This window comes from Ambystoma mexicanum, chromosome 8 (assembly GCF_040938575.1).
Source record: "Ambystoma mexicanum isolate Mex_15411 chromosome 8, UKY_AmexF1_1, whole genome shotgun sequence".
NCBI classification, from domain to species: domain Eukaryota; kingdom Metazoa; phylum Chordata; class Amphibia; order Caudata; family Ambystomatidae; genus Ambystoma; species Ambystoma mexicanum.
In genome coordinates this window covers 435,756,233-435,774,575 of record NC_090929.1, presented here as the reverse complement: position 1 = coordinate 435,774,575, position 18,343 = coordinate 435,756,233, and the positions used below count along the sequence as shown (strand labels likewise).

Sequence of the window (18,343 nt, the reverse complement as noted above, 5' to 3'; positions counted from 1 at the left end):
TTATTGGCTCAATAAAGAACACCCAGGAGTTCAGACTTAGTCTTGTCACTTTCCCCGATGCATTTTTACCTCCAAATGCTTTTGCAGCCTGGAGTGCTGGCACAACATCCATCAGATAGAATACACCAATGCTAACCTAAAAAGCATCATATAATGGAGCTCAGAAGACCTGGAACACCTCATCCTGATGAATAACAACTCAACAAATACTCTGCTCTCAGCTTAACAGCAGACTACAACCCACCCGGTTTATTCTAGCCGTAAAACTTAATTGGACACTTCAAAAACTCAAAACCCTTCTGCCTCCTCAACTAACTGACTCACCTCTCAATCCGCACACAAACTGTTTTCGCCATACCTACTTGATCCCCACCACATTAGCCACTGAAATCACACCATAAGCTGCTACATCTTTACTTTATGGGTATACTTCTTCCAACTTTTCACACCTGGGCCTTTCCCATTCCCTCAGTGATGCCATCTATTGGATCTTGGGTCTTCCCCTCCAGATAAAATATTATACCCAAGTGTCACCTCCACAAACCACATACAACCTTACCAGCAGTCAGAACTTTGGTACTTCCCTGCAGAACCCCCACCCTCTCGCACACTCCTTCAGCACCCAAATGCACAAAACTCAGAGTTAGACAACTCCCCTCGTCCTCAACTCTGCATGCCTCACCTGCCCTGCACCTCTCGATCCACCTCACATAGCACCTCTACTACGTTTCCTCTGTCGCCCCTTCCTCCCTCCTTGAAGACAGTATCCCCCGCCCCCCTTTTCAACCCTCATCCTCTCCCCTTTTCCAATCCTCTGTGCTTCAATCCGCAACAACACTTAGCCAGATACCTCTGAATGACCCACCACCTCTCACCGCCATGCCTCAACCCTCCGAGCCTTTTGCTACCAACCGAACTGCCCATCCCACACCACTACTCAGTCGAAAACCTGCGATTGACTGCCCTCTCTTCCCGGTCCCTAACCACCCGCGACCCTCTACGCACCCATTGCAGTATACCTCTAAGCACCTCTGGCCGTCCTATTACACTACCCGACCCTCTCCCTACCACCAACGCCAACCTACCGGTGCCCACGGCCATCCCAATCCTGCCAACCCCAGACACCCGGGAGAACACTGCCCCCACTAACTCTCAAAAAGCTACCTGCCTCCTCTTCAATGCCCGCTCCATAGCCAAAAACAAACACAGCATCTATCACTTCCGAACCTCTGAGAACCCTGATCTTATCTTCATCACGAAAACCTGGTTCTCAGATGACCTCAAGCCTATTGCTCACGAAATATTCCCACCTAACTTCTCACTCATCACCAACAACAGACCTTCTAGAGGAGGCGGGTTAGTCATTCTCCTCAAACCTCACATCTCTTTTTCCTCCTCTGAAACACAAGCCAGCACAGCTAACTGCAAATCCCTCCTAGTCAGAGCAGTTTTGCTCTGCAAGGCAAGAGAGAGTAAGCTCTCTTGCCTACTCTATCATACAGCTTCCTACTTATCTACAGGCCCCCCCGGCTATGAAAGACACTTCACCAACAGCCTATGTGACTCACTATTAACCATTCTAGTTAATCACCCGGCACTCACTCTGAGAATTTAACATCTGGTTCGACCTCCCCAACAACTACATGCCTTTATCCCTGGTCGACAGCCTAGAGGCACTCAACCTCGCGCAACATATCAGAGGACCCACGCATACTGCTGGCCACACCCTTGACACCATTTTCAGCTCTTACAACCTCATCTCCATGACCACCCCCCAGCCCCTCATCTGAACAGACTACTCTGGCATACCTTTCTCACTCCTCACTCCGCCACCACCCCCAAGTCATTCTCTGCCCCTACATCTCAGTTCAAGCGCTGGAACAAGGTCAAAATACTACCAGACCTGGCCTGGGGTGCTGCTAAGGGCCCTCCTGTCACTCCCGACCACAGCTAGACGCTTACCCATAGAGCTCTTCGACTCCTGGCTAAATGACTCCCTCATTCCCCTAAACCCCTCCAGGTCCGCTACCTCCCGCAAAGGTCTTACCCCCAAATGGTTCACCCCCCACCTGAACACTCTAAAAATCCATTACCTCTCCCTTGAGCACAAATGGCAAGCTTCAAGAATCCCACAAAGCAAATCAGTACTCACCCACCACCACAGAAATTACAAATCCGAGATCTGAAAGGCCAAAAAAGCCTATTGCAATAGAAGGATCCTGAAGTGTTGTAGCGGTAGCAAAGAGCTCCACAGGATCATCACAGAATTTCTGAACCCGCCCTGCACCACAGCCCCGACTGCCTCCTCAAACTCTCTGCAACTCTCTGTTTGAACACTTCCACAAAACAGCCCTCGACAGGACGGCCACCCTCAATACCAAACTTTCCATCTTGACTACCCGCTCTTCACCTTCCCTGCTAGACCTAATCACCCCCCCCCCCAACCTCCTGGGAACCATTCTTTCTGCTCTTTCAACCCTATCTTGAGCGAGGAATTCGTGAAACTACTATCTGTCAGCCGACCATCCGGCTCGCCCCTCGACCCCGGTCCCACCTCTCTCCTCAAAGAAATCGTCCCCTCCACCTGTGCAGGAGAATTGGTGACATCCATTCTTAACGACTCCTTCACCTCAGGCAACTTCCCAGAATCCTTCAAAACTGTGCATGCCAAACCTTTGCTTAAAAAATCCATCCCTCGAACCTCCCCTAACAATCAATTATAGGCCAATCTCCAACACCTGATTCCTGCAAAACTCATCGACCGCACTGCTTACTCATGCGGCAAAACTGCTCTGACTCCCTGGCCACCCTCACTCGGCCTCCCCCCGCCAACCGCCACCACTGTCAAAAACCTTGACTGCTCAATGGACTCTGACCTAACTTTCTCTCACCACATCAACAACACCTCCAAATCCTGTCGTTTCCACCTTAGGCTCCTGAAGCGCATCTTCCCTTACCTCACCTACCCCAACAGACTAGCTGCAATTATGTCCATTGTCATGGGCAGACTTGACTATTCGAACACCCTCTGCCTGAGTGCACCGGCTTACCAGCTAAACAAACTCCAAAGAGTACAAAACTCGCCTGCCAGACCCCTTCCCACATTGGGATGAAGGGACCACAGCTCACCTGCTCTTGGCACCCTACACTGGCTCCCAATTGGACGCACAGCCACCTTCAAATTCCTATATATTACCCACTGAGCGGTGGACAAAGCCGGCCCCAAATTCCTACAAGAAAAGATTACGACTTACCAACCAACTCGCACCCTAAGGTCAAGCACTGCCCTCCTCCTAATGGTCCCCCCTGCCAATTCGGCCAGGATCGGAGCGTCTGCCTACTCAGCCCTGGCACCAACTTTGTGGAACTCGCTGCCTCCCTGCATTAGACACAGCGAAGACTACACGACTTTCCGGAAGGCACTCAAAGCATGGCTCCTTACCTAAAAGCAAATAAGGGAATGCAGTGAATCACTAGATTTACCACCACAACCAACAACTGGCGTGGTACCCTGCTTAATACGGACCCTCTCGTAGACTCGGGCTAGACAATATCTACCCCATTACTAGGAGCCTTTGCCCAGACTTGAAACCCGAATCTTAGTGGCACCCATGTACTTGACGTAATTGATTAATGACATCATCCGCAGGTATACCGTACGCTCTGAGGCCTAGAGTTATCGATCGCTGAAAATCTTGACCGACTGTGCTAGACTCCTAAGCCAAGCACTATTAACACTCACGATCTTGATCAAGGTCATGCAATTATGCACTACGCAATCAGTCCAAGAAGGCACATGCCTGCTAATCCTACTCATCGTGAACTCCCAAGAGCAGAACTATATACTGGGGGGCCTTGTAGCACTTATTTTGCTAATCGCACCTACCACTGAATGTATTTAGCAGAACTAACTACCGGGAATCTATCAAGCAGAACTACCAACCCTAGCACTAGTAGCACTTATGAACTTGATTGTTGCACTGCAAGTATGCACTACGCTATCAGTCCAGGAAATGCCCTTGTTTGCTTATCCTTCACATCGGGAAATCCCTGAGCAGAACTATATACAAAGGAACGTACTAGCGCGTATTATTTGCCAATCTCATCTACCTGGGAATGTTTTAGTAGAACTACCTATCGGGGAATTCATTTAGCAGAACTACTGACCGAGGACATCGCTAGCACCTATACAGTAACAACATGAGTTTTGGGACAGATCTACCTGTCACCACCCATCAATCTTCACCACAGCATTTGATCCAACAAGACACATGGAGGATCCTAGCCTAACAGCCCAAATCCAAAGGAGATAACGCCCACTCGACAGGCACTGGAAGCTATACACATTCTACTGATTTCACACTTCCACTGCATCACACCTAACACTAGTATGCAGCAACGCACCACTTATTGCACACTGGCTGCAAACATACAGAGTGGACCCAAGCTCTTTTTACTACAGTACTCTGTCCACTGACCTGGACTGCGTTCCCCCGAAGGCGTTCAACCCACAGCGCTTTGGAATCATTCCAAGGGTAAAAGGCACTGTACAAATGCCCAGTCTGGCCTCCATTCAACACCACATTTTTTGCACTTTCCTCTGACTCCACCCTACTAAACGATCCTTCTCTTGCTGAGATGCATACGAGGCTGCCAAAACGTCACGTGTTATGCAAGACCTCTTTACGTTAAATTATTTGGTGGGGTATAGCCTGCTTTATTGTGGGCTGCCACTGCAGGGAAGCCCTGTTTAAATCCTATTCAGAGTCAGACATTGTTCCTACAAGATAGTGAGTGGTACAAATGTTAATATACATGATCATGCAAACCACCTTCCCTGGATAGGCAGGACTGCAGTTGTAAAATAACAAGATTTGACCTGTTTATGAATGTTGTCTAGATTCAATGTTTTAAAGCCTGAGAGAAAGCCATGTGACGTTGCCGACAAACGTAATATGGGACCACTCCCTCTGATTGGGTGGCCTGCTAAAACTGTTAGCAAAAGCTACCCTGTAATAGATAGCAGAGATTCCATTAATCTCTACTTCCAATGTCACATATAATCAGAGTATATGCATACTTGCCTCCGAACATGAGGCTGAGTGCTGAAGCTGCACAGAGTTCCTTCATGTCTGTTTTGGTGCCCTATCCAAGCTTTAGCCTAGGGTGCACTGTCAAACTTCAGACACTTGGGGAATATGAAATCTGTTGGCCGATGAAAGCTGTGCCTGTCATGGTGGTGTCTGATATATCTGTCTAACCAAGAATTGTTTTTCCTTTGGTCAGCAGAGATTAAACTTGGTGTGAGTTTGACATGAGTATAAGGTCTGAGTAGTATTCGACAAGTAAGTTTTGGCTGTTAAGTGGAAAGAAAAGTATGCCATAAAATATTTTGTGAAATAAGTGTGGTATAAAATCTACTGGAAAATGCAAGATCACATATTAGGTTTATTTTGACTGAACATTTTAGAAGTGGTTAGTAGGGATTGAAAATGCTGCAGGTGTTAAAGGCAAGTGGTTGTGTGGTGGTGGTAGCTTATGGTCAAGTGGAAAATGTTGGGTAAGGATATATGTTCGCTAAAGTAGTCAGTTGAAGCTTGTGTGTTGATTGAAAGTATGCGATGGGTTTGGTACATAAACGGTAGCTGATGTTGTGGAACCATCTGCGTTAAAGATCGCATTAGGTTTTTGGTTCATTTAGATATTATCTGGTCATTGGTAAACATTCTAATAGTGGGTTCAATAATTTGCTGCATTTTCCTACAGTGCTAGTTAGTTCATAATTGCTGCCATTTTCTGTTTCCTCCCCTCCTGTAATAGAGCATTTGTGTACCTGAGTAACCTGCTCTTCCCAGTACCTCTGGTCCATAGAGTGGCAGTTGTCAGCGAGAAGGGTGAGGTCAGGGGATTTCTGCGAGTGGCGGTACAAGCTATCTCAGGTAACTTGTGGTCTTAAGCAGTTGCTTTTCCTCACATCTTTTAAACTGTTAGTTAATTGTACTTCCAACTCAACCTTCCCTTATTCTCACACACCTCTGCTCTCCTGGTGCAATAAGATTTGTAATGGCTAGATTCACAGTTGAAGTTCTTTCCTTTTTCAAATCCTTGACACCTCAATCAATGGTGCCCCTGTTAGTCCTTTTCCCCCCTTGTCTAAGTGAAAGTTGTCTTGCATTGATCATGCATAATGTATCTCCTGTTTTGAGAGACCACCACCTTAACCCAATCTAGTTAAAACGCTCCCTTTCAAATGAATTGCATCCTCCCACAGATTCCTCATCTTAAATATATCCTGACTTTGGCAGCTGGCACTGGAAAATGTTGGATCTCTATGCCGTCTCTCCCATCAGTCCACCCCTTGCCTCCAGGAGTGAAGGCATCCAGTCTAAGTATGTGTTCTGGCACAGCGCTATACAGACTGCAAGCGATGCAATCGATTATGGTGTTTTGTATGGGTCTCTTTACGGCACCCTCTTTCCAGAATTTTTTGTTTTGCTTTTGTTGGTACCTCGCCACTATTCCTTCCCGCTTCCGATGATCGCCTTCTCGAGGGGGTTTCATTCGACTTCACTGAAGGGTGTTCAAAGGCCACTTTTTAGTCACTCATTCCCGAATCACCTTAGGGTTGATGGTCTCGCAGGAACCACACTCCCAGATATCAATGTTGGCTCACAAATACCAAATGCATGTACTATGGAGGTTAGTAATCAACATCTTAAAGTGGCAGTCTCTGCCTCTCTTGAACCTGCAGCAGGTAACGGAGGACGGGGCGGGAGCGGGTGGAGGGGGGCTGATGGTGCCGCACAGCGACTGGGTGTTTGGGGGGGACCCCTTAACAAGGAAGGGGAGAGGGCCACGCACAAAAGCTCACACCAGAGAGATGTGACCTTTTGTACTGGAATCCGCAGTGCAACCTTTTGTGCACAGCAAACAGGCATAGACCAGATCATGCTCGGAGTGGCTCTCACCACACTTCTTCTATTTCCACTTATAGGAGAAAGAGGAAGTTCAGGATGCGCCGAGATGGAGCATGGAAGATTCCTCAGACTCCTTCTCAAAAAAAGAAGATACCTTCTGCACAGCCTCTGTATCAGATGATGACTGGGAAGCTTTGAGATGTTCTCTAAAGCATCTGCCTCTTCGTCAGAAGGTATGGAGGGTCCCAAGGCATCCTGTGAGACCAGCAGGGTACCGAAGAAGAGTGGCATTCATACGCCAGAAGCCTCCGATAACGTTCGGAAAAAGACAATGGCATACAATGCCTCAGTGTCGAGGGCTAAAGCATTTGAGACCATTGCCTTGATGACTTCAGCACAGAGTGGAAGGGCTGCCTCTCACTGTTGAATGTTGCCAGTTTTTAAGTGCCTGTCCATAGGACACAATTTTCAGATGTGGGACATTTTCGATGAGGAAGGTGATACCATATCTTTTAGATTGCAACCTTCGGGACTGTCTTGTGATCAAACAACATAGGAGCCCGATTTCAAGTGCTTGATTTTTCAGAGCTGGCAGCTGACATCCACGATGCAAGTGGGCTGAACATATCTCCAGACATAGAATTCATGGAGGTTTCTTCATAACCATGCCAGTGCGTTATTCTTCAGACTATTCAGAAGCCTGTCCCACATTATGATTTGACCAACATCCTCAAAAGGTGTGTCGAAGGGAAACTGTCCTGCCAGTGCAGTGGCTGTCCTGGTTCTGGCTATGCACTACACGCTGACGGTGAACAAAGGTCTTGCTATCAAAAACAAGCCAGCCTCCACCAACTGCTTTATTTCTCAAAACATGCCTCTAAATCCTAATAGTGGGCGCTGCTACCACAGATAAAAAAAATCCTCACCCTCACCATCTCTGCCGCTGGACTGTGAGAGAAAGAAGCCTTAAAGGCGATTAACGCATCATGCTCCATCGCCAAATACTCATGTCCTGTGGAAAGTGACATCTGAGGCGGTGACTCATCTGCCAGAAAGTGAGATGGGACGATTTTAATGATGTATAGCGGCTGATGGGAACAAACTGGCATTCGAAGCCTTGCAGATTGCATGGCACCAGTTTGGGTACTAGTGGATGAGGAACTTTGGGTTTTGCTGATGTTTAGCTGTTTGCAACTGTTCAGAAAGATTTTCTATTTGCTGCTTTCTCTCTATAGACCTTTATGTAACCCACCCAACTTTTTGCTGTTGTTTTGAACCTGACCTCTCTTTTCAAAGTAAGTATAGCCTTTTTGCTTTACTTGCCTTGCTAAGCTCATGTGTTTTGGGGTCAATGATCAGTCCCTATGGCTATCGGTGCAGTTGGACTCTGTCCTCCATTGTGGAATCTCTTGTTTATTTTACACTGCAGACATCACCTTACAGTGAGGTGTGGTAGGGATATGTTGTGTCCCGTTAACTTTCACTTTTGCAACTGTATGGTTACTTGCCTGATGTGTTCAAAACTGGATGGTTACAGCAGATATTTTTCTACCATTTTATTTAAATATTCTCACATGCACTTTTGCATTTTACTGCATAATGTTCCATATGCCTCAAAATGGCAGTGCCACAGAATTTCACCCTTTGGCCATCTAGTATTTTGGCCTTCTTCCTGCTCTTAGGGCCGAATTTGCAATATATTGTAAGCCCTTACCCTGGGAAAGCCTCCGCTTTTGTGAGTAAAGTACTGGTATGTGTTAGTCCCAGACGTCACATCAGGCGACAGTCTGGTCCCAGTCCACATCCTGGTAAAAGTGTCTGTTGCTGTGCATATATGGTATCATGACACTGTCCATGATTGGACATCCCCTGCCAGTTTGAATGGTGCAGATCCTTACCAGTGGTGGGCTTGGCGGCGACTCCATCTCGAATCCTGGCTAAAAGGAGGTCTCATGCAGCCATTCTTACATCACCGTTTGAGCCAAGATCCTTTTAAAGAGGAGCCATCTTGCTAAAGAACCGAAACTTGTTGGTGCAGCCAACCAACATTGTCTTAAACAGTCCTGGAGAAGCCCTACTCTTTTGCTGATCTCCAGAAGGCCTTCACCGGTGCTTTGACCACTGGACCGGTGGGAACAATCTAGATCGAACCCTTGCTTGAGGATCCTTCCCTTGGAAGCATTGGTAACCTCACTGCATTGCTCATCATCCCTTGTTCGGACTTGGGACGCTGCAAACTCTCAGCTTGTGAAACAAGGCCTCCCCCAACAGTTGCAACTCTTGCAGGACCATCTTTTTTGTTTCCACCGAAGCGGCCGACTTCCACCTTTTTGTTCACGGTGGCCGTCGCTGATTTCTACCTGCATCCGGTCCTGGGGTCCTCTGAGGTCGTCGGCAACATGGTGGTACATTTTCCATGATAAAAGGGTCGCCCATCTGTCCCTTGCCAGGCACTCTCTCGCCTCATTACCAAACCGCTGACTAGCCGGCCCTAGATCACGATGCTGAAAATGACCTCTGCACCAGCGACCCCCTTGACGCCCCTTCAGTGGAACCGAGACACGAGAGCCCAGTGATTTCAGGGACCCCAGAAGTGGTCCTTGAGGGAATGAGTACACAGTGCAAGTGAACATACCTGTTTCTACCCCCTACCGCCATAGTGGATAACAGTCATAACATGCTTACCCTACACCTTTGTTGCCTAACCGTGATGAGTGTAGTGTTCTGATTAAGGATCCTCCCCTGGACTTCTCCTAACATGGTGTTATTGGGAGAGGATCTCCTAAAAATTGTACTTTAGTTGTTATTCAACATTAGAACACTTACACAGCCTTCTTATGGTTGGGGAAGAGCTTGAGAATCTCTCACGCTAACTTAACGGGGTGAAAGGAGGAAGGAGCAGGCTTCCCACACATTGAAAGTTATTCTAGTGCAGCCCAGTTCAATGCTAGTGGACCATCTGAGATCCAACCGAGATAGGCAATGGGTCATCCTAGAAAGTTAGGTCATGGCTCCTGCCACTGTGGGGCAATGGTTGTGGGTCCCAGCGGGTGAGATTCAGAGAAGCGTGCTGAGCCATCCAGTACTGAAATTGTTATGGGACCTTTGGAAGATGAGATCCAACATGGTGGGAGTCACCACTTGGACTTCCCCTCTTAGCTGTATCTGGGTTTACTCACCTGTCAAGTATTGCCACGAGGAAGTTTATGGATGACTCTTCCTTGGTTTTCTTTCTTTAGGTGGGGGTTTTCAGGATTCCCCTTAATTATAAAATATCTGCTTTTTTGACTCTCTGGGATATTGTTTGTGAGGGGGGGGGTTTAATGTGGCTCCAGATTAGTATGTTTTCCTTCTTGGTGCCCCTCTGCAGCTGCCAAGACCCTCTTCTTCCCCCCCACCATCCAGCCCGTTCACTCCTGTACCTTTTGGGTTCTTCTTCTCGGGCTCTGGCCAGTCTCGAGGTCGGCTTCCTCCTTCCTCAGGTCTCTCGTGGCTTCTGCAGGCTTCCCCTTCACTATGGCGTCTCTGCAGCTTGCGGGTCTTTTGTCTCGGTCTATTGCGACTCCTGTTGACTTCTCCTTCGCTCCTCAGCGTTTGGCTCACTGCAGCACGCCTACCCTTTCCAGACCGTACAGTCCACTTCTTCTCTGAGGTCGTGTTGCTTCCTTGCCGGTTCTTTACAGGGTCTTCCGACGTCGGACCCTTCGGACTGCTTGACAGTGTCCCAGACCGCAGCTGTTTGAATTTCCCAAACCAACAGTTCCTTTTCTATCTGTTCCTCCAGGGACGGCTTGACAGCCCACTTGAACAGGTTTTGAGTCCTTGGTCCCTTTTTATGTTGGTTATTGCAACAATCTGACATGAATTACTAGAATGTTCATTTGAGTTTCGTGGATCATACTTCACTACTCCGCGCCGCCTCCTCCTCGTTTTCGTGTTCCCCACACAAGTTTCCACTCTGTAGTTCCAGCTCTTCCTTGTCCCAGTGGATGTCACACTGACTGCCCTACGCACATACATGTGTTGGTTGAATATAGTATTGGGGTATACATGGTAGGGGGGGTCAAGAGGTGTTGGGCTGGAGTGGCAATACTGCATTCTCCCGAGATGGTCTCAGTGATTCCCAGAGGGGGAGTCTCTCCCCATGAGATCCTCCCGTTGAGTACCACCACCAGGGGGACTATCGGGTAGCGGCTTCGCCTCCCTGGCCTCTTGGGAAGGCCCCCCCCCCCCTTATGGAGAAGTAATGACATCTCAGGATTCGTCACACTAGACATTAGTGTATTTCCTTGATTACCAGAATAGGGAGGCCTCTCAGAATCTGTCCACGGGCCGATTCTGAAAATCCATTTTCTCCAGCATGGGGTCTGGCATGCATTCACTTGCTCATGAATATTCCCTGTCGTCAGGCTGGGAATCCTTGATAAAAGAAAAAACAGTTTCACTTTAAAACTGTATTTCTCCTCTAAACCAATCACTGTCCTGGGTCATGCTGCCCCCATCCAATGATCTTCTCTCTTAGCTCCACCCCTGATGGCCAGCTTCAGATTTTTACCGCCTGCTTCAGTGTTGGGAGTCCTAAAGTTGCTCTTCGAGCTAATTTTAGTGTTTTTTCGTAAATATTTTGTAAATTAGTTCGTATTTTACAGATTTTTGCTTTATCGGCTTCTAAGGATAGAGAACGGCAGCGGGGCTCCGCTACTGGCAAAGATCTTCATCCACCGTAAGATCATCAAAGCCTACTTTGTGCCCTTTCACCATGGCCGAGGAGAAGGAAGGTTGCAGCCTCTTCAAGCTCTGCGCGAAGTGTGGTTTAAGAAATTTCGTTGTGGAAGATTGCCACCATAAATGCTTGTACTGCCTGCATCCGGACCACGAGGAGGGATACGAGGTGTGCTGTGGTTTCTCGAAGAAAACCAAAAAAGACTTCAGCACACTGTCGGCGTGGCTCAAATCGAGTAAGGCCCCTGAAGCAGCCTCGGGGCAGTGTCAAGCCTGATCTAGGACCGGCCGATCCGAGGAGCGTACTACCTCCGGGAGGAGGTTGAGATCCTTTGCTGGACGCCCCGCGTGCGGAGATCCAAGAGAAGGCCAACCTCTGTGATGCTAGCTCTGCTGGGTTCGTCGCTGATGCAGGTACCGATTCGGACAAAAGGCGTTCGCCATCACCATCCTCCTCCACAGTGAGCCTGCCAATAAAAAAAAAGTGTCTTCAAAGAGAAAGTCGGTAACCCCGTCCAAACTCTGTGTCTGGCACCTACGACGAATGCAGCCCACAAGCACATTGTCGTCTAAGTCTATGACGTCCACTGCTGCTCTGAAAGGGAGCCGGTCCAGGAAAGAAGTGGCAGCCACCCCGCTGTTGTCCTTGCCCTCAAGGCGAGATACGGTTGCGGAACCAGTGGCGAAGGAACCAGCACCAGGGAGAGACCAGGCGGCCGGTGCGTCCCAACAGCCTCCTGAGAGGGTAACGGTCCCACCTGTGGAGCCTCCCAGGTATGCGGACCAGTAGGCTACTGAGGATAGACAGGAGCAGATCTACTCTAGTCCCGACGAGAACAATGATCCGCACAATGGGTGCTGCTCAGATCACAGAGGGGGAGGACTAGAGAGAGGATCTCAGTCCCCTATGCGGAAGAGGAGATGCATTTGCCCAGATCCTACTCCGTTGGCTATGTTTACCCCTAGACATAGGGACGTTTTTCTGGACATTCTATCCACCATACACACACTGGTCAACTGAAATCCAGCAAAGGATGCCACCATCAGGGCCGGCACCTCCAGAGCCTCTGAGGGTAAACTCTCCCCAGCGGAAGAGAAAGTCCAAGGGGGGGGTGCAGGTCCTCGGCATCATCGGACCCCTCTGCCACCTCATCACGACAAGGCTCCTACCGGAGCTCCGGATCCACACAGACACTGGCACAGCTACCACGGCTACTGGTACAGACGAGGACAACTATTTCATTGCTACAGACGGGGAGACTCCGCAGGCGGACGAGCCCCATAGGGCCTCCTTCCCACACGAAGTTGGATCTTTTCATTCGGTCATTTCGAGGGCCTCAGAACTGTTTCAGTTAGTTACTGAGGAGACGAAGGAGGGTTTCCTGTACCAGCGATGTGAGTTGAGGAGAAAGATCATCATGACTGTTCCCTCCCTGTACGACATCTGAGAGGAGGGCATAGCCCTAATGAAAAATCCAAGTATGGCCCAACCAAGCGGGTCAGATTGGAAAAGAAGTACAGGGTGCCCGATTCAGCTCCTAGGTGCCCGAAGTCTAAGCCCTCGACGGACTTGCTGGTCTCGGCCGCAGCTAACAAATGCTCAGTGGACCCATCAGGGGAAGAAGCTGGATATGATCGGCAAGAGGATAATTTACACAGCAGCCTCTACCATCAAGGCAGCTAACAGCCTAGCCATTCTGTCCCGTTATGACTGGGAACTCTGGTACAAGCTGGGCCCTATCCTGGATTTCCTGCCCAAAGACAAGAAGGTCAAGGCACTGGAACTCTTTCAGGAAGGGGAAGTGGCCTCTTATCACTCCATCACGGTGGCGCTAGACATCGCGGACACAGATGGGAAATGGGGTGGCTCTACGACATCAAGGTTGGTTGAAAGCTACACATTTTCACGAGGACGTTCAGACTAAGATGCTAGATATGCCCTTCGACAGGGAGCACCTCTTAGAAAAAGATTGTTGACGAGTCTTTGCAGGCAATAAAGACCGACACAGAGACGGCACGCTTCCTCAGACCTTTGCAGCAGCGTTGATCCTTGTCCTTTCGCTCCTCCAGAGGAAAGCCAGGAAGATCTTCAAAGGGCTATAATACCCCTTACAGGCAGCCTCCCAGCTCTTCCACTCAAGAAGCATACACGGGGCGCTCTCAAGGCAGTGGTCCTCGGTGCTGAACGCTGCCCGCAGGGCAGCACACCTGTCCCCAAGCAGGCCTGAACCGGCCGTGTCTCTGGGCCCGCACTTGCGCACTCCAGTGGGAGGCTGGCTGGTGAAGTTCGTCAGCACGTGGGAAAAGATCACCACGGACAGATGGGTGCTGGACCTTCTCGGATAAGGGCACACATTGGAGTTCCAACACAGGTGTCCTTGTTTCCCTCCGATTCAGCGGCAACAACTACACAGGCCAGAGCTTCTGCCAGAAGTACGAACCCATGTTACGGAAAGGGTAGATGGAGCCTGTCCCTCTGCAGCTGCGGGGCTCTGGAGTATATTCCAGATACTTTCTAGTTCGAAAAAAGACAGGGGGTCGGAGGCCGATTCTGGATCTATGTTGTGTCAACAAGTACTTAAAGTCACAAATGTTCAGGATGGTCATGTTGCAGCACATGCTCGGCCAGCTGGAACAGGTAGATTTTCTGACGTCGTTGGACCTGGACGATGCCTACTTGTACATACCCATTCACAAAAAGCACCGCAAGTTCCTGCGATTCGTAGTTCAGGGTCAGCACTACCAGTTCAAGGCTCTGCCTTTTGGCCTGAAGTTGGCCCTGAGGGTGTTTACGAAGTGCCTGGCCCCGGTGGTGGCGCATCTTCATCTGCAAGGCATCCACGTATACCCCTACCAGGATGACTGGCTGGTGTGTTCCAACTCACACTGTCTGGCAAGCGAGCACACAGCCAAAACCGGACGTCTGCTGACGGAGCTGCAGTTCTCCATAAACTATCCAAAGTCTTGCTTGAAGCAATCGCAGGATGCTCCTATTTCTCAGCGCACGACTCAACGCGGTGACATGCTTGGCGTTCCCATCGGAGGAGAGGGTGGAAGTCATACAAGGCAAGGTTCAGCGCTAGTCGCCGGCCCAGGCAGCAACGGTGCGATCCATCATGTCACTTCTGGGCATATTGTCCTCCTGCATCAACCTCGTTCGCCTCTGCAGATTGCACATGAGGCCACTCCAGGAGTTCCTAGATGCAAGGTGGATGCAAGTGTCAGGGAACTTTACGGACAAGAGCGCCTTCAGCGAAAGGTTCCAGCAGGCGATAAGGTGGTGGGGGGCGCAGCAGCACCTGGTCCAGGGATTTCTCTTTCAGATTCCTGCTTACCAGGAGACGGTCATCACGGATGCCTCTCTAGGGAATTGGGGAGCCCACACCCTAGAGAATCGGGGAGCCCACACCAGACATTTGCAAGCCAGAGGCCACTGGCAACCAGAGGAAAGGGACCAACAAATCAATGTCCTGGGGCTTCAGGGCCGTGTTCTGGGCCCACACGTCTTTAATGCCGTCAATGAAGAACAAGGTGGTGAGGATCTTCACGGACAACACCACAATCGTGTTCTACACCTGGAAACGGGGGGGTGGGGCGTGGGGGGTGTAACCGGTTCTCAGAACTCTACAAAGGGGCCCAGGACTTATGGCAGTGGGCCATTCGTCAAGGCATGTTCCTCGTTCCGTTTCACCTGTCGGGAGTCAAGAACTCCATTGCAGACTCGCTCAGCAGGTAACTGCCTTCTTGCCACGAGTGGGAGCTTTGCCAGGACCAGGTAAATCTGCTGTGCGACAAATGGGGTCGACCCCAGATCGATCTCTTTGTGACGGCGGCTAACACCAAGTGCCAGAGGTTAGCCAGCATGTTCCCTCAACCAAGGAGCTTGGGGGATGTGTTCTCATTCCTGTGAGGGGGACAGTTCCTATATGCTTCCACCCCCTGCCCCCGTTTCCTCTCCTCTTACATGCGATCAACACATTCAGACAGTGCCTGCAGGATGATACTCATCACTCCGGCATGGCCGAATCAGATCTGGTATCCAGACTTACTACGCCTGTCAGTGGCCTCATCCATCAAGCTACCGCTGTCCCCGGACCTTCTCGTCAGAGAAGAGGGCAAGGGGTTGTGATGCTGCATCGCAACCCAGAGTCTCTGAACCTGAGGGCTTGGCTCCTGCAGCCCTAGAGTTTGTAAGGACATCTTGGCCAGAGCCTCGTCAACGTTGCTGGGGACATAAATGGAAACACTTCTCTGTGTGGTGCCAGACTCCGAAGATTACCCCTCTGCAGGTCATGGCTCTGAAACTTCTGCCATACTTGCTTTTGTTGGCCAAAGCCGGATTGGCTCACGCATCTATCAAGGTGCATCTCGCCGCTAGAACCAGGTACACCGGGTCTGCGGGCAGACCTTCGCTGTGGTCTCACAGGCTTGTCAAGGAGATCCTCATCGGCTTTTCAGGACTTTTCCACCGGTGAAAGCTACTGCCCCTGCTTGGGCGCTCAATGTGTGCTAACTAAGTTCATGTTACATAATGTTTCTATAAATGTCCTATATCCTGTCATATCATGGGAGCGCCCTTCGAACCTATGTATCAAGCTCCACTCAAGTTTCTCTCGTGGAAGATGGCTTTCCTCGAGGCTGTCTCCTCGGCCAGGCGGGTCGGGGAGATTCAGGCCCTGTCTTGCAAGCAGCCTTACTTGTCTTTCCACGCTTCAAGGGTGGTACTGCGTACACACCCCACCTTTATGCGAAGGTACCTTTTGGAATTCCAGCTCAACAAACCTTTGGTGTTACCGGTCTTCTTTCCGAATCCATTGTGGTCTTCGGAGAGGGCCTTGCGTTTGCTGGACTTTGCTTGTTCCTTAAAATTCTACGTGGCACGTACAAAGGATTTTCGGAAGACTTCTCACTTGTTTGTCAACTTTGGACCTGTAAATCAGGGAAAGGCCTTGTCAAGGGCTTTCATCTCCCAGTGGCTCTCCGGATGCATCATGCACTGTCATCGACAGGCTAGCAGCCCGCTGCTAGGACGTCCGAGAGCCCATTCCACCAGAGCCATTGCAGCAGCAGCGTTTCTCTCTGGTGTACCCCTGCTCGACATCTGCAGGGCTGCTACATGGAGGTCCATGCACACCGTCACGAGGTTCTACTGCGTCAACAGGGATTCCAGGGAGGAGTCCCGAGTCGGCCAAGCAGTGCTATGCAACCTGTTCGCTTAAGGTGGGTCTGTTTCAGAGGTAAGATTTAATTGCTTCCGTTGAGCCTTGGAACCTCCTGTGGTTGTGTAATGTTGTACTGCTGTGCATTCGTTATTCATGAGCATGTGAATCCATGCCAGACCCTATGCTGGAGAAGGAACAAGTTACCTGTAACTATTGTTCTCCAGCATGGGTCTGGCATGGATTCACATGCAAACCCTCCCTCTTTCCCCTCTGTGGCTCTTCTTGGCTTATACTGCCACTTTACGTGCTTACCAAATCAGAATATGGCCACCAGGGGTGAGGCTTAGATAGAGGACTGTCATTGGATGGGGGCAGTATGACCCAGAGGACAGCGATTGGGTTAGGGGAGAAATACAGTTTTAAAGTGAAAGTGAAACAGTTTTTTCTTTTACTGAGGATTCCCAGCCTGATGACAGGGAATATTCATGAGCATGTGAACCCATGCCAGACTCATGCTGGAGCAAAACAAAAGAGGTGATGGCTGGAAGGTTTTGAATTAATACTAACCTCTGGCATTGCTCTGGGCAACCCTCCTGACTATCGTTTTTCATCCTGCTAAGCCATTACAGAAGGGGAAAAAAACATATGCAAATGAGGCTTGGCTCCAACCCAAAGGGGCAGTCCACCCCGAACTGCTAGGTAACATCCCTTCTGCACAAGACCACAAGCATCCCTAGTCATGTTTTGGTCCTCATCGGTGAGGAGTAGCAATAGTTACAGGTAAGCAACTTAAATCTTAACACTTGCCTCCAAGGAATCTCTATCACGGACCCGGGAAACACCTTGGGGTGAGTATCTCAAATAATCTCCTACCCCAGGACCGTTGGGTACGTCTGTCAGTAGCTACAATCAAAACTGCTCCAGCAGTGCAAAACAACCCACTGGGTAAACTGCTCTTTTCCACTGGTGCCATTTGCATTATTCAGGTCTCCAAGACCTGAACCCTGGGCCAACCAAGGCCCCAGGAAGTAAACAAAGGCTCTTCCCAGGACATCTGCTCTCAAGCCAGGAATGAAGAGTCATCCTCTTATCCAAAATCTGAGCTGAATGCAAGTCCAAGCTTACCAATGGTAAGAAGCTGCACCATTCAAACTACCAGTAGTTGTCCAACTCCTGGTTTCACATCTGCCCCAGAAGCAGACTTTCTGGCACCAAGGATGTGGACTGGGACTAGACAGTACCAGCCCCCTTCCTGGGTCCGCTCACGTGCCTGTGAATTCAGCACCTTTCCCGGGCAGGTGCATTACCTTTATAAGAGATTTCGTGACCTGGCAAGGCAGGAAGAAGGCCAAACCACAATATGGCCAAAGAACAAGCGGAAATCTTGTGGTGTGACCATTTTAGGACACTAACCACATTTAGTATCCATACATGGTAACCGCAATGTGCATACCAAAAATAATGCAAATTGGTAAAAATGTAGCACCAATAAGCTAGGGTGATGCAAAAGTATCCCCATTGCACTGCACTGCAAGGTGCTGT

General features: G+C 49.6%; 1 protein-coding gene across 24 annotated transcripts in view; it reads left to right on the top strand.

Moving 5' to 3' along the window:
- Positions 1 to 18,343, top strand: part of KIF1B (kinesin family member 1B) — a 2,119,562-nt gene that overhangs the window by 972,905 nt on the left and 1,128,314 nt on the right. For all 24 annotated transcript variants that reach the window (XM_069609972.1, XM_069609971.1, XM_069609973.1 and 21 more), the window contains one exon: positions 5,821 to 5,939. In XM_069609972.1, coding sequence (XP_069466073.1) covers positions 5,821 to 5,939 — 119 coding nt within the window. The remainder of the gene's footprint in view (positions 1 to 5,820; positions 5,940 to 18,343) is intronic.